The sequence below is a fragment of the Pediculus humanus genome, genomic scaffold (genome assembly GCF_000006295.1).
Source record: "Pediculus humanus corporis 1103172108255 genomic scaffold, whole genome shotgun sequence".
Lineage (NCBI taxonomy): Eukaryota > Metazoa > Arthropoda > Insecta > Psocodea > Pediculidae > Pediculus > Pediculus humanus.
Window position 1 is genome coordinate 475029 of NW_002987824.1, and position 12222 is coordinate 487250.

At 26.6% G+C, this 12222-nt stretch overlaps 1 protein-coding gene across 1 annotated transcript; it reads left to right on the plus strand.

Moving 5' to 3' along the window:
- Window positions 1–631: 631 nt before the first annotated feature.
- Phum_PHUM481570 (uncharacterized protein) lies at window positions 632–962 on the plus strand (the record flags this gene model as incomplete). Its single annotated transcript, XM_002430409.1, has 2 exons — window positions 632–697; window positions 747–962. 2 exons carry the CDS (start codon window positions 632–634, stop codon window positions 960–962), a joined length of 282 nt encoding a protein of 93 aa, XP_002430454.1.
- Window positions 963–12222: the final 11260 nt, after the last annotated feature.

Below are 12222 nucleotides of genomic sequence, written 5' to 3' on the forward strand. Positions count from 1 at the left end.
AATTATATAATTGGTCTGGAATGTTTATTTTTTTTTTTCCGTAAAAAAAAAAAAATTATATTTGAAACATTTTTTTTTTCGGTTTCGATTTTCACATTGTTACGTAATTTGCGTGTGCGTGCGTGCGTGCGCGTTCTTTTATCTTTAATTTTAAGTTTTGTAACGATTCGGAAACGGAAATTTAGAGATAGGGAGGGAAGGGGGAGGGCAAAGAATAGGATAGTATTTTTTTTTTTTAAACAAATTTTACCAAATAATTATGGAAGACTCTTCGTTGGGAAACAAAAAAAAAAAAAAAAAAAAACAAATGAAAACATTAAACAAAAGAACAGCAACAACAACGACAATTGCAATAATAATAATAATATTAATAATAATAATAATAATAATAATGGTATTATTAGACTGAATATTACTGATCGATCGGCGTTCGATTTATTTTTATCGATTTTTATAACCGAATTTCATAGTGAAATGTCTCTGTTTTTTTTTTTTTTTTTTGGAGAGGGGAGGGTTTCCCCGTTGAAAATAGATTTAAGGCCTTTTTATACTCCGAGGTATATTGGTAACGGTTTTGACAAACGATCGACGGTGAATGAGTTTAAAATCTATTATAAATACAATTCGTCCCATGGATATAAAAATAATAATATTGATGATGAGAATTATAATAATGATAATAATAGTAACAAGAAAAGTTCCGAGAAAATCTGGAAAAGATTGAAAATAAAATTGGAAAAGTTTAGAAAAAAAGTTTAGAAAGGCTGTGTAAAAGATTAGGGAGGTTTCTCTGGATAAGACTGGAGAAGTCTGGAAAAAAATTTTGGAGAAGTCTGGAGAAAACTGGAGAAAACTGGATAACTAGAATAGTCTGGATAAGCCTAGAGAAGTCTAAAAATATCCTGGAGAAAACTGGAGAATTCTGGAGAAAATTCTGGATAAGACTGGAAAAGTCTGGATAAGAATGGAGAATATCCTGGAAAAGTCTAGAAAAAAATTAATATCGAAACATTTATTCGTAAGAAATCGGGTAGAATTTTGGAAATAAAACTCCTACAAGTGCAAGCATGGAATCTGGCGTTGAATTAAAATAATAATAATTTTAAATTAAAATTAATAAATTAAATGATTGAAAAAAGTTGAATTAAAATTAATAATAATAATGATAATAAAAACAGAAACGATTCCGGTTATCGTGGGAGCAGTACTGGGAGCCATGCCACCACATTCAATGAAAGGAAATTTAAAGAAGATTTTGAAGAACTTAAAAGAAGAAGAACCATCCAGGAAATCGCACTATGTGGGACGGCCCACATTCTTCGGAAAATATTATAAATAGCACCACCGAAATTCGAGTATTTGTCCCTAAGGAATCGGGTAGAAACCTGGGATAAATGCTTAAAAACCCCGACAAATAAGAGCCTTGTCGTGTTTAAGAGTGACCATAATAATAATAATAATAAAATTATAAAAAACTCAAGAAAAATTTTTCGCGTCACGAGAAAAAAAAAAAATTTTTTTTATTTCTTTTTAAATCGTAATCGGTGGAACACCATGTATATGGTAATTACTGATTATTGAAAACTCATTAAACATCCTGATTGAGTTTTATGTCTTCTCTTCGTTCGTTTTTTCAAATCCGTTTCATTTTTCACGGTCTCGTTGTTGTTGTTGTTGTTGTTGTTCAGCACACCACAATGGCCGCCATAATTTTTTTTTTTATGTACGTATTTATATATATATATATATTTTTTTTTTTCTTTCCGCAAATGATTTATGTTTTGTAATAAACAAATTAACCAAAGGTTCGTTTGTTCTTTTTGTCTTCTTCTTCTTCTTTCTCCTACTCCTCCTCCTCCTCCTCCTCTTTCTTTTTCTATTCTTTTTTTTTTTTTTATTGCGGCCAAAGTGTTTTTTATTAGTCATCAATTATGCGATTCGAACTAACGAATGACATATATTTTACCTTATCCACTTTCTCCCCTCCCCCGCCCCTTCCCCCTCCTTTAACTTTAACATTAAAGCGAAATCTCCCAACATCTTCTTTGTCATTACGATACATATATTATTATTATTATTAATATTTTTTTTTTAAAATGTGAAAGGAAAATAGAAGAAGAAGAAGAAAAGAAAAAAAAATTTTTTTATTTTATTTTAATTTTCTATTCTTTTTTTTGTTCTTTTGAAAACAATATTGGTGCGTAGGGGAAAAAAACGTAATAAAAAAAAAAAACATGGCAGACCGTTTATATTATTAAGTTAAAGTAAATGACATTCGCCTATGCAATTAAATTATTACGGTAATAAAGAAAATTATACATTTAATTATTAACTTCAACTTTGAATATTGAAATTCATATATATATTTTTTATTCCAACAGGTAATAAATTTTTTTAAAAAAAAAAATAATTTATTACTTTTTTGTGTTTAAACGTTTACATTTTTTTTTTTTGATAAAGAATAAAGAGAGAGAGAGAGAGAGAGAGAGAGAGAAAAATTTTTTACGGTAATGCGTGAATGATTTAATAAAAAGAAAAGAAAAAAAAAAAAAACAAAATGGACATCAAAGACATTTTTTTTTTTTTTTCAAAAAAAATTTTAATTCACGGTAAAAATTTTTGGCTCTTTTTATTTTTACCGTTTCGTCATGATGGAAAAAAAATTATTATTATTATTATTTTGATACAGTTTAGGGAGCGGATAGAAATGCATCGTAATTATTTAGAATTGATTTTTAAAAAATGCCCGAATTTTCAAATTTTGTTTTGTTTTTACTTACTCATAAAAATAATAATAATTCTCATTGCGTAAATTTTATTAATGATTAAAAGAAAGTAACTGTAACAATACAAAACAAACAACAACTATGATAAATCCAACAGCAACGACTTCAATAACAACACCACAATCAACAACACTTTCATCATCACTAACAACAATTTTAACAACAACACCGCTATCAACAGCAACGACAGCAACACCAACGACAACAACACCAATATCAACAGCAGCAACAGCAACACCAACTTCAACAACAACACCAACAACAGCTCTAATAACAACATCAACTTCTATATCAACACTAATAACAAAAATTTCTACATCAGCATCACCACCAACAACAACAACAACTTCAAAAACCACCCAACTAATATCGACCGCCGATCAATAACAACAACAGCTTTTACAACAACACCACTAGCAACAACACTTTCATCAAAAACACCTTCATCAACACCAACAACAACACCACTATCAACAGCAACAACAACATTATCAGTAACAACAGCAATTACAACAACACTATCAGTAACAAAGGCAACAACGGCTACAACAACTACTAATACTAATAGAAAGAAATCATTTTAATAATCGATTGTTTTTATTTATTGAAAAAATATGTTCACGTTCTCACATTAAATGAAGAAAAAAAATGCCGCGTAATTTTATGAAATAATAATAGTAATAATAATTTTTAAAACGTTTAAAATTATTTCGTTATTTACTAGATAGAGAGGCGGAAAAGGAGTAAAATTAGTTAATAAATAAGAATAAATAATTACACAAGTAAAAGTCGATAAAAAACCAAAAAAAAAATTTCAATAAATACGTTAAACGTATTATTCTGTCAACCACCCAAAAATTCGTAGTTTAATCCATTAAATCGACAAAAAAAAAAAAAAAGAAAATGGAAAATTTTTTTTTTTGGAAATTCCTAATTAACGAACAAAAAGAAAAAAAGAAAAAATGAGGGATGAAAAGATGAGGGGGTATGGAAAAGAAAAGAGATGAGGAAAACGGGAAGGCAGTGTGGTGAAAAAAAAAAATTTTTATCATTATCATTGTTATTATAATTTTTTTTTTTACTCGAGAAAAAAAGAAAGATCGTAATTTAAGTTGAAAAAGGTAAAATTATTTTAAATATTATTTTTACTCGTCTCCAGCAGAGATGAGATAATTTGATTACCGAATTTGACTTTTCCAGCATCATCGCGAAGGAGAAAAAGAAAAAAGTTTAACGAAAAAAAAAGGAGAGGGAGGGAGATAGAGGGGGAGGGGAGAGGGAGAAAGGGGGGAGGGAAACGAAACTTTGAGGTCTGGAAAAATGAAAAAAAATTGGCGTGAGACGTAAAAGAAAGAAAGAAAGAGAGAGAGAGAGAGGGGGGGGAGAGAAAATTTGGAATTAAAAAAATTTTTTTTTAATTTTTTTCTCCAGCTTCTAGTCCTTTTTCGAATTTTTAACGGTAGCAAAAAATTTTTTTATTGCGTTCTTTTCGTTTTTTGCTAATAAAAGTACAAAATATTAATATTTTTAGTACTTTTTTTTCAACTTAAACTAAATTCGTCGTTATTTTAAAGCAAAAAAAAAATTATTTTTTTTTCATTTGCTCTTTTAAATATTTTTTTTTCTTTTTGTTTTGCTTCCCTCCAGCTTTGCTAACGTGTCGTAATCATTTTTTTTATTTTTTTTTTATTTCTGTCTCGTCTTGCACAATCAATCACGCGGTTTCCCACGTTTGATTCGTAGAAATAATAAAATTATTCACTCATTACATATCGATTACGGTTAACGCCACGTAAACTAATGACTGGTGACACTTTCAATTAATAAATAAATAAATAAATATGATTTTTTTTTTTTCAAACTCGAAAAATGTAATTTACTCGAACGAAAATAAATTTTATATATAATGAACGAACGCAAAAAAAAAAAAAATTACTTTTTTATTACTTCTTGAAAATAATAATAATAATAATGATACTTTTTGCATTTTTCCGTTCGTTAAAAAAAAAAAAAATTTTTTTTTTGTGCCTTAAATGGGCACGTGCATGTGTCCCGCAAAACCGTTACAAATGTAACCAATTGTTAAAGGGTCACGTTTGGCGACATTTTTCTCTTTTTTTTTTCTTACCTTTTTATTTAAATTTTTGCCGGTTTTTTTTGTTGTTGTTGTTGTTGTATCCCTCCGACATTTATTTTCGTCGTCTGCTATTTTGTTTTTATTTTATTTTATTTTTATTTTTTTTTTTTTTTTAGGTTTCAATTTTACGGGAGAGACGTTGTTTAAACCAAGAGTAAAATTTATGAATTATTTATCAATGTTGAAGAAATATTTCATCGGGTTTATAAACGAACGTGGAAGAAGAAGAAAAAGAAGGAAAAGGAGAAGGAGAAAAAGGTAAGAAGTCTTTTTATAATAATTTTTTTTTTTTTTAAATAAAACTTGAATATTTAACTTTAACCCTTTTCTCACTCGTCTCGCGCTCATTTCAAAAAAAAAAAAAAAGGTAAAATTAAAAAGGAAATTTGTTGCGACAAAGGAACGGAAAAAGGATTCGGATTAATTTCATAAAATAAAAAAAACTTTTCCGCCATATTTTATTACGTATTTTCGATCAAGATGAAAATTTTACGAGATGTAAAAAAATTTTTTATGATTTTATCAGATTTTTTTTTCAAAAAAAAAAATTTTTTTACTGTGACCTTCCCCTCCCCGCCCCGCGCCCATCGACCCGCGGGCCACTCCCCAAAAATTCTTATTGTTAAATTTATTTCTCTCTTTCTCTTTCTTTGTTTTTTCTGTGGGGGTTTTTTTTTCTATCAAAAAAACTCCAAATTTTTGCGTTTTTCAACCGCCATTTTGATTTTATCATATAGAGTATATCATTTTTAATTTTCGGTACTTTTTCCCCTTTTTTAAATTTTTTTTATGACGTCACGAACATTTTTTTAACCGGTAATTTATTTGTAATGTTTACTTTTTAAGAAGTTTAATAATAATAATAATAATAATTCGAATCATTGTTTTTTTTTTTTATTAAAGTCTCAAAGGTTTTTTTTGTACATGAAAACATGTGACACGTGACAGAAAAATTTTGTTTTTTTTTTTTATTCAACCTGTCGGATCCTCGTTTTTAAATTTAAATTTTTAATGACGTAAAATCGCAAGCACACACACACACACACACACACACGCACACGCGCGTACGAACGTAGACATTTTTTAGTTTTATGCGAGAGAGAGAGTGAAATCGTTTTCGGGGTTTATTTACTCTATGAAAAATATCTACCGCTCTGTTTTTTCCCCCTTTTTACGAAAATAAAAAATAAATAATAAATAATAATAATTGGATTTAATGTCAAATTTTAATGGCTGCCTGTCATCATAATAATTCGTAATAAACGAAAAAAAAAATTTTATTCCTCTTTTTTTTTTTTTTTTTTTTTTGTTTATCGCATAGAAAACGAAAAAAAATTTTTTTTTTATGTTCGTCAAACGTATTCAAATCCTAAATAAAAAAAAAAGGTTTACGATAAACAAATCGTTTTACCCATGGGTAATGATGTATATAAATATATACGGGAATCGAATGACTGTCAATCATCAGTCGTGGCGGTAGAATAATAAGAAAAAGGAGGGGAGAGAAGGAAAAACTCACAAACCTAAAAAAAAAAAAAAAAAAAAAAAAAATCTTACGTAAGATATCGTACCTTTAAAAGTAATTATACCTTTGCCTCCTTATTCCCCCTCTTCCCTTCCCTCCTCACTGCCCTCTCCTTTTCCCCGCCTCGTTGTAACTAAAGCAACAGCTTATTTTTTTTTTTTTATGAATTCGGTCGGTCACCCGATATCATTATTTTCTTTAATAATATATTATGTTTCTGATAAAAAAAAATTTTTCTCATCTTTTTATCATTATCATCTCTTTCTCTCTCTCTCTCTCTCTTTCTCTCTTTTTTTCCATAGTAGAATTCCATAATATAATGTTACGCGTTTTGAGTGACGCCATTTTTTTTTTTTTTATTATTATAAATCTTATTGATTTATGTTTCTTGTTATTTTTATAGTTTATTATTATTTTTCTTTTAATTGAATAAAAAAAAAAAGAAATCTCCTTTCGTTTTTTTTTTTTTTTGGGGTAGGAAAGAAGGAGAGGGTTGAAAATCGTAAAAAAAAATTGTTAATAAATAATATATCCTTATTACATCGCTGATTTCATTAAAAAAGTGTTTTACTATTTATTTTATTTTTAACTTAAATTTAACGTGAAATAAAATTTTTTTTTCACCCGAAAAATGAGAAAAAAGGACCGTCAAAAGCACGAGTCGCGTGCATTTGCGGTTTTGCGTGCCTTTTTGCCCTCATTTTTTTTTCTTTCGTTTCTCCCCATTTTGATAATATTCCGCCATATTGGATTTTTCAATTTAAAAAAAGAATAAAGAAAATATATTGAAAATTATTACGTTACAACAACCAAGTCTTAACACAAAAATATATATTTATAAATAAATTTTTTTTTTTTCACTCCGTAATAACAATAATAATAATAATAATTTAATGACGTAACTTAAAAAAAATAATAATAATAATCAGATGTTATTTTTTTTTTTTTTACGAATTCAAAAAAATTTATATTTAATTTGTCTTCTGCTTGTGTTTACATACTTACCATCATCCCTTGAGTATTTTTTTAAAACAAAAAAAAATTTTTTTTTTACTTCCTTTTTTTTTAAAAATATTATTATTATTATTATTATTATTATTATTATTATTATTAATTTTTTTCTTCTGCTTTTTTTGTTTTTAGTGAGTCGTTTATAAAAATTGTAAAAAAAAAAAAAAAAAAAAACTTTTACATACTTTATTCCATAAAAAAAAAATAAAAAAAAATAATTAATTTAATTTTTTTATGGTTTTTTTTTTTTATTTAAACAAATAAAAAAGTTTCCGAGGGGGGGGGAGGGAAAGAGAAAATGAGAGGGAGGAAAAATAAGTTTTTTAATTTTAATAATATTAAAAAAAATTATTCCTTACTACGATCCTGAAAAAAAAAAAAGGCGAAGGCGTTCGGAGAGGATATGAAATTTTGTACGGAACAAAAACAAACATTAAAAACAACAAACCGTCATTGAAATCATTATCATCATTATTGACGGGGGAAAGGAGAGAGAGAAAAACAGGAAAAGGAAATGAAAACCGACCCGAGGATGTCGAAGCAAAAAAAAAAAAACAGGGATTTAATTGTTTAAAAAGAAAAAAAAAATTTTTAACGGGAAAAAAGGGAATTTTCCTTTTTAGTTTAAAAAAAAAAAGAGGATGTCATCACGGAGGGCGTGAAAAAATAAACGTGGCACGTGAACGCACGTGCCATTAATAAATTTTTTTTTTTTTTTTTTTTTTTAAAAAAGAGACTATTGAAATTCGTTTTTTCTACTTCTCCCCCCCCATTTCTCCCACCCCTACTCTTTCCCACTTTTCACGAGAATCAAAAAATCCTGGAAAACTTTTCTATTTTTTTTTTATTTTCCGGGGGGATATAAATCAACTTGTATCAAATTTTTTTTTTTTTATTACGATCGCGCATTCGTGTGAGTTCGACACCTGAAAAATAAAAATTTTCTTTCTTTTAAACTCCCCTTCCCTCCCACTTCCCTCGCCTCACGCCTTCCCTACCCACACTCCCTATAATTCGAGTTGATGAAGAAAAACCACAGGTTTTAAATACACAAAAAAGGGGTCGGAATGAATAATTAAACCGGAAGGAAGTGGATGAGAAAATGCAAAATGATGGCGGAAAGAGATGAAGTTCGACGCAAAACATCATTCTTCATTTCCAGTTAATTAATTAATTTTCATTCGTTTTTTTTTCTTTTTTCTTTTTTTTTTTTTTTTAAGAAAAACAAACCGGGTGGGAGGGAAAAAAAATTTTTTTTTCTCCTTAAAAAAAGAAATTTTCTTTTTTTTTTTGGAGGGAAAAACATAAAATTTAAAAATATCACAACTACTCTTTTTTTTATATATTACGCGACGCATTTCCCTTTCTCACACTCTCTCTCTGTCTCCCTTATAATTTTTATCTTTTCAGGTTTTCAACTTTCGAAGCCCATATTTTATAAATAATTGTTAAAAATTCCAGTTTTTAATGTGGTCAAAAACATTACCACTGGAACAAAAAAAAAACTGGCTGGAAACAGTGAAAACTCGAATTACAAAAAAAAAAAAAAAAAAACGAACGAATTGTTTTAATTGTTTAATTTAATTGCTTGAATTTTTTTTTCTTTTTATTTAAAAAAAAAAAAAAAAGAAAAAAAAGTCATTCAACCATTTTTTTTTTTTATATTTTCAAAAGCATGTTTTAAATGGTTTTTTATTAAAAAGGCAGAAGAAAAAAAAAGCAGAAGAAATTTTTCCCGGCGTCGCGATAAAACTTTAACGTTTCCGACCGTATTAAAATGACAAAAAAAAAAAAAAAAAGTTTTTTTTTTTCCTTCCTTTCGGTTTGAATTTTTTTTTGTTCGTTAAAATTTAATATTGTATAAAATCTTATTAAAACGCGGCTTAAATTTTCACTTCCGGTTTTTGAAATTTTCCTTTTCTTTTTTTTTCTTATACTTAAAAGCAGAAGACGTTTAAATTAAAAGTCTCTTATTATTATTATTATTATTATTTTTCATCTTTGGTTTAAAGAAAATTGTGCTTTTACGATTATTATTATGTAAAACAAAAAAAAAAAAAAAGAAAAAAAAAATTGAAAAGGTAAATAAACGAGGGAAAAAAAACGTGTCAATAGAAAACAAACATTTTTTTCTTTTCATTTTAATTTATCAAAAGGTTAAAAGAAAAAAATAAAACGGAAAATTCAAAGTGTTTTTCTTTTGTTTTAATTTCCCCAAATCGATTTTTGACGTTTTTACAAAATTTTTTTCTGCCAAAAGGAAACAAACAAATGAAAAATGGCGTCGAAAAAAATTATTTTTTTTATCCTTTTCATCGAATGTATAAAAAAACAAAGAAATAATCGTATTCAAAAAGGAATTACATAAATAAATAAAAAGTATAATAATAAAATAAAAGGAAAAGAGACAAAAAAAAGTTATAGAAATCATTAAAATTAATTAAACCGGTTAATTCCACGTCGGGGTTCCACGTGGCAGGAGGGAGACTCGCGTTTAGACCTTCTTTGACTGATCCACCACGGTCACCGACCACATAACTCTTTTTTTTATCTTATCAAAAACTTTTTTTATTTTTTTAAAAAAAAAAAACTTTTATTAGGATTAATTAAATAAATTAAGGGCACATAATTCACTCATTAAAATCGACACTTTTCGGTTCCAGCTGCATTCTTATCAACAAAATAAATAAATTTTTTTGCTCCAGCAACAAAACTTTTTGTTTTTTTTATATCCTTTTTTACTTTTTTATATTTTAATTCCATTTAATCTGTTTTCGGATAAATTATTTTCTTTTTTCTTCTTTTAAATACACGACAATTTATTTTACGTATTATATTTTTCACTTTGAATACTTTTAAAGCTACATTTTGTGGGGGGAGAGGGGGAAAAATAGATTTTTACTCATCATTATTTCACGTATTTTTATCATTAATAATAAATGTCGAAAAAATTAATTTCGTGCGACCGAATGCGTGTAATTGTGTGCGTGAAAGAGAGAGAGAGGGGGGTTAGGAGAGTAGGGGAGGAAGAGAGGGAGAGGGAGACAGAGTTTTTTTATTTAAATTATCTAAAACTTTTGCGGTGAAAAATCTATAAAAAAAAAAAAATTTCGGAAGAAGAAAATAATTTTTTTTCTTTTTTTCACATATGTAATCATTACCCCACCCCATCTCACCCCCTACCCCAACTTCTCCGCTTTAAACACTTTCTCTTACCACGTTAAAAAACCAAAAACGGAAATAAACTTTATTTAAAACTTTTTTTTATATTTTTTTTTATTGAATTTAAAATAAAAACGAAAAAAAAAGGAAAAAAAAAACGGAAAATTTGATTAAAATTAAATAATTTTACAAAAAAAAAAAAAAAGAAAATCCAAACGTTGGGAAATGAGTGAATGAATGAATGAATGAATGAATTGAAAAAAAAAATTTAAAGGATAAAACCGTAAAAGATTTTTTTTACCCCCCTCTCTCCTCTACTTCGATTTCAATTTTTTTTTTCTTCCACAATCTTAATTTTCTCGTCTTTTTTTTTCCTTTTATTCTTAATAAAAAAAAAAAACTGCGCGAGTTTGTGCGTATTCTCTCTCTCTCTCTCTTTTTTGTATACATTAAAAAATTCATCCTCCATTTTCTTTTTTTTTTTTCTTTTTCTATTTACTTGCGAGTTTTGGTTGTCATTCGTATGAAAATTTTTTCCATTTGAATTATTTTTTTCGAAAAAAAAAAGGAAAAAAAAAGGAAAACGTCATTTTCCTGACATTTTTTTTTCCACCACCCTTATTTTCCAACCCTTATTTTAATCATTTGTCAATCTTTTTTTTTTTATAGTATTTTATAGCATAAAGACAAAAATTAAAGTCTATAAAAAAAAAAAAATTACGTTTATTTGCGAACAAATTCTCGTCTTTTTTTTTTTTTCGTTATAATTATTATTATTATTATTATTATTATTATTATAACTACTGCGACTCCGCCGGTGGATAAATTTCAAAGAAAAATTTATAAAACAAAATGGCGGCTAATAATTATTAATTAAAAATTTTTTAAATAATAATATTCATAATTAAATAAATAATTCAATTTTTCAAAAAAAAAAAAACATTCGTAGGAATACTATAAATATTGCGTGTTATTATAAATCCTGCGTGCACGTAAATTTTATTTTAAAAGATAAAAAAAAAAACCGGCTGATTATTGATTATTGTTGTTTTTGTTGTTTTTGTTTTTGTTGTTGTTGCGGTTGTTGTTCTTGTTGTTTTAAAATTTTTTTTTTTTTTTATAAATTCAATTTAAAAAAAAAAAATTTCTTTTTTTATTCTATTAATTTTATTTTAATGACGTTGCGTGATGATAATAACTTAATAAATTTATTACCTATTGATAATATTTATTTAAACGAAAAAAAAAATTCGTGTTGAAAATAAATAATAATAATAATAATACTAATAATAATAATAATAATAAATTTTTCGGTGTTTAATTCGGCCACGAGACGACGAATAAATTAATTAGAAAAAATTATGTGAATGAATACTATAATTGATACGAAAACGTTTTTAAATTTACTGTCCCAATCCGTACCTGATTTTTATTTATGACGTCATATTAATAAATAAACAACATAAGAAAATGATTAGAGCGTGTGAATATTTTTTTTTTTTTTTAAATTAAATTTCGTTTTTTTTTACGTTTCGTTTTTACGAATAAGTTGGAAAAAAAAATAATAATGATAATAATGATAATTTTCTTACGCTATTCAA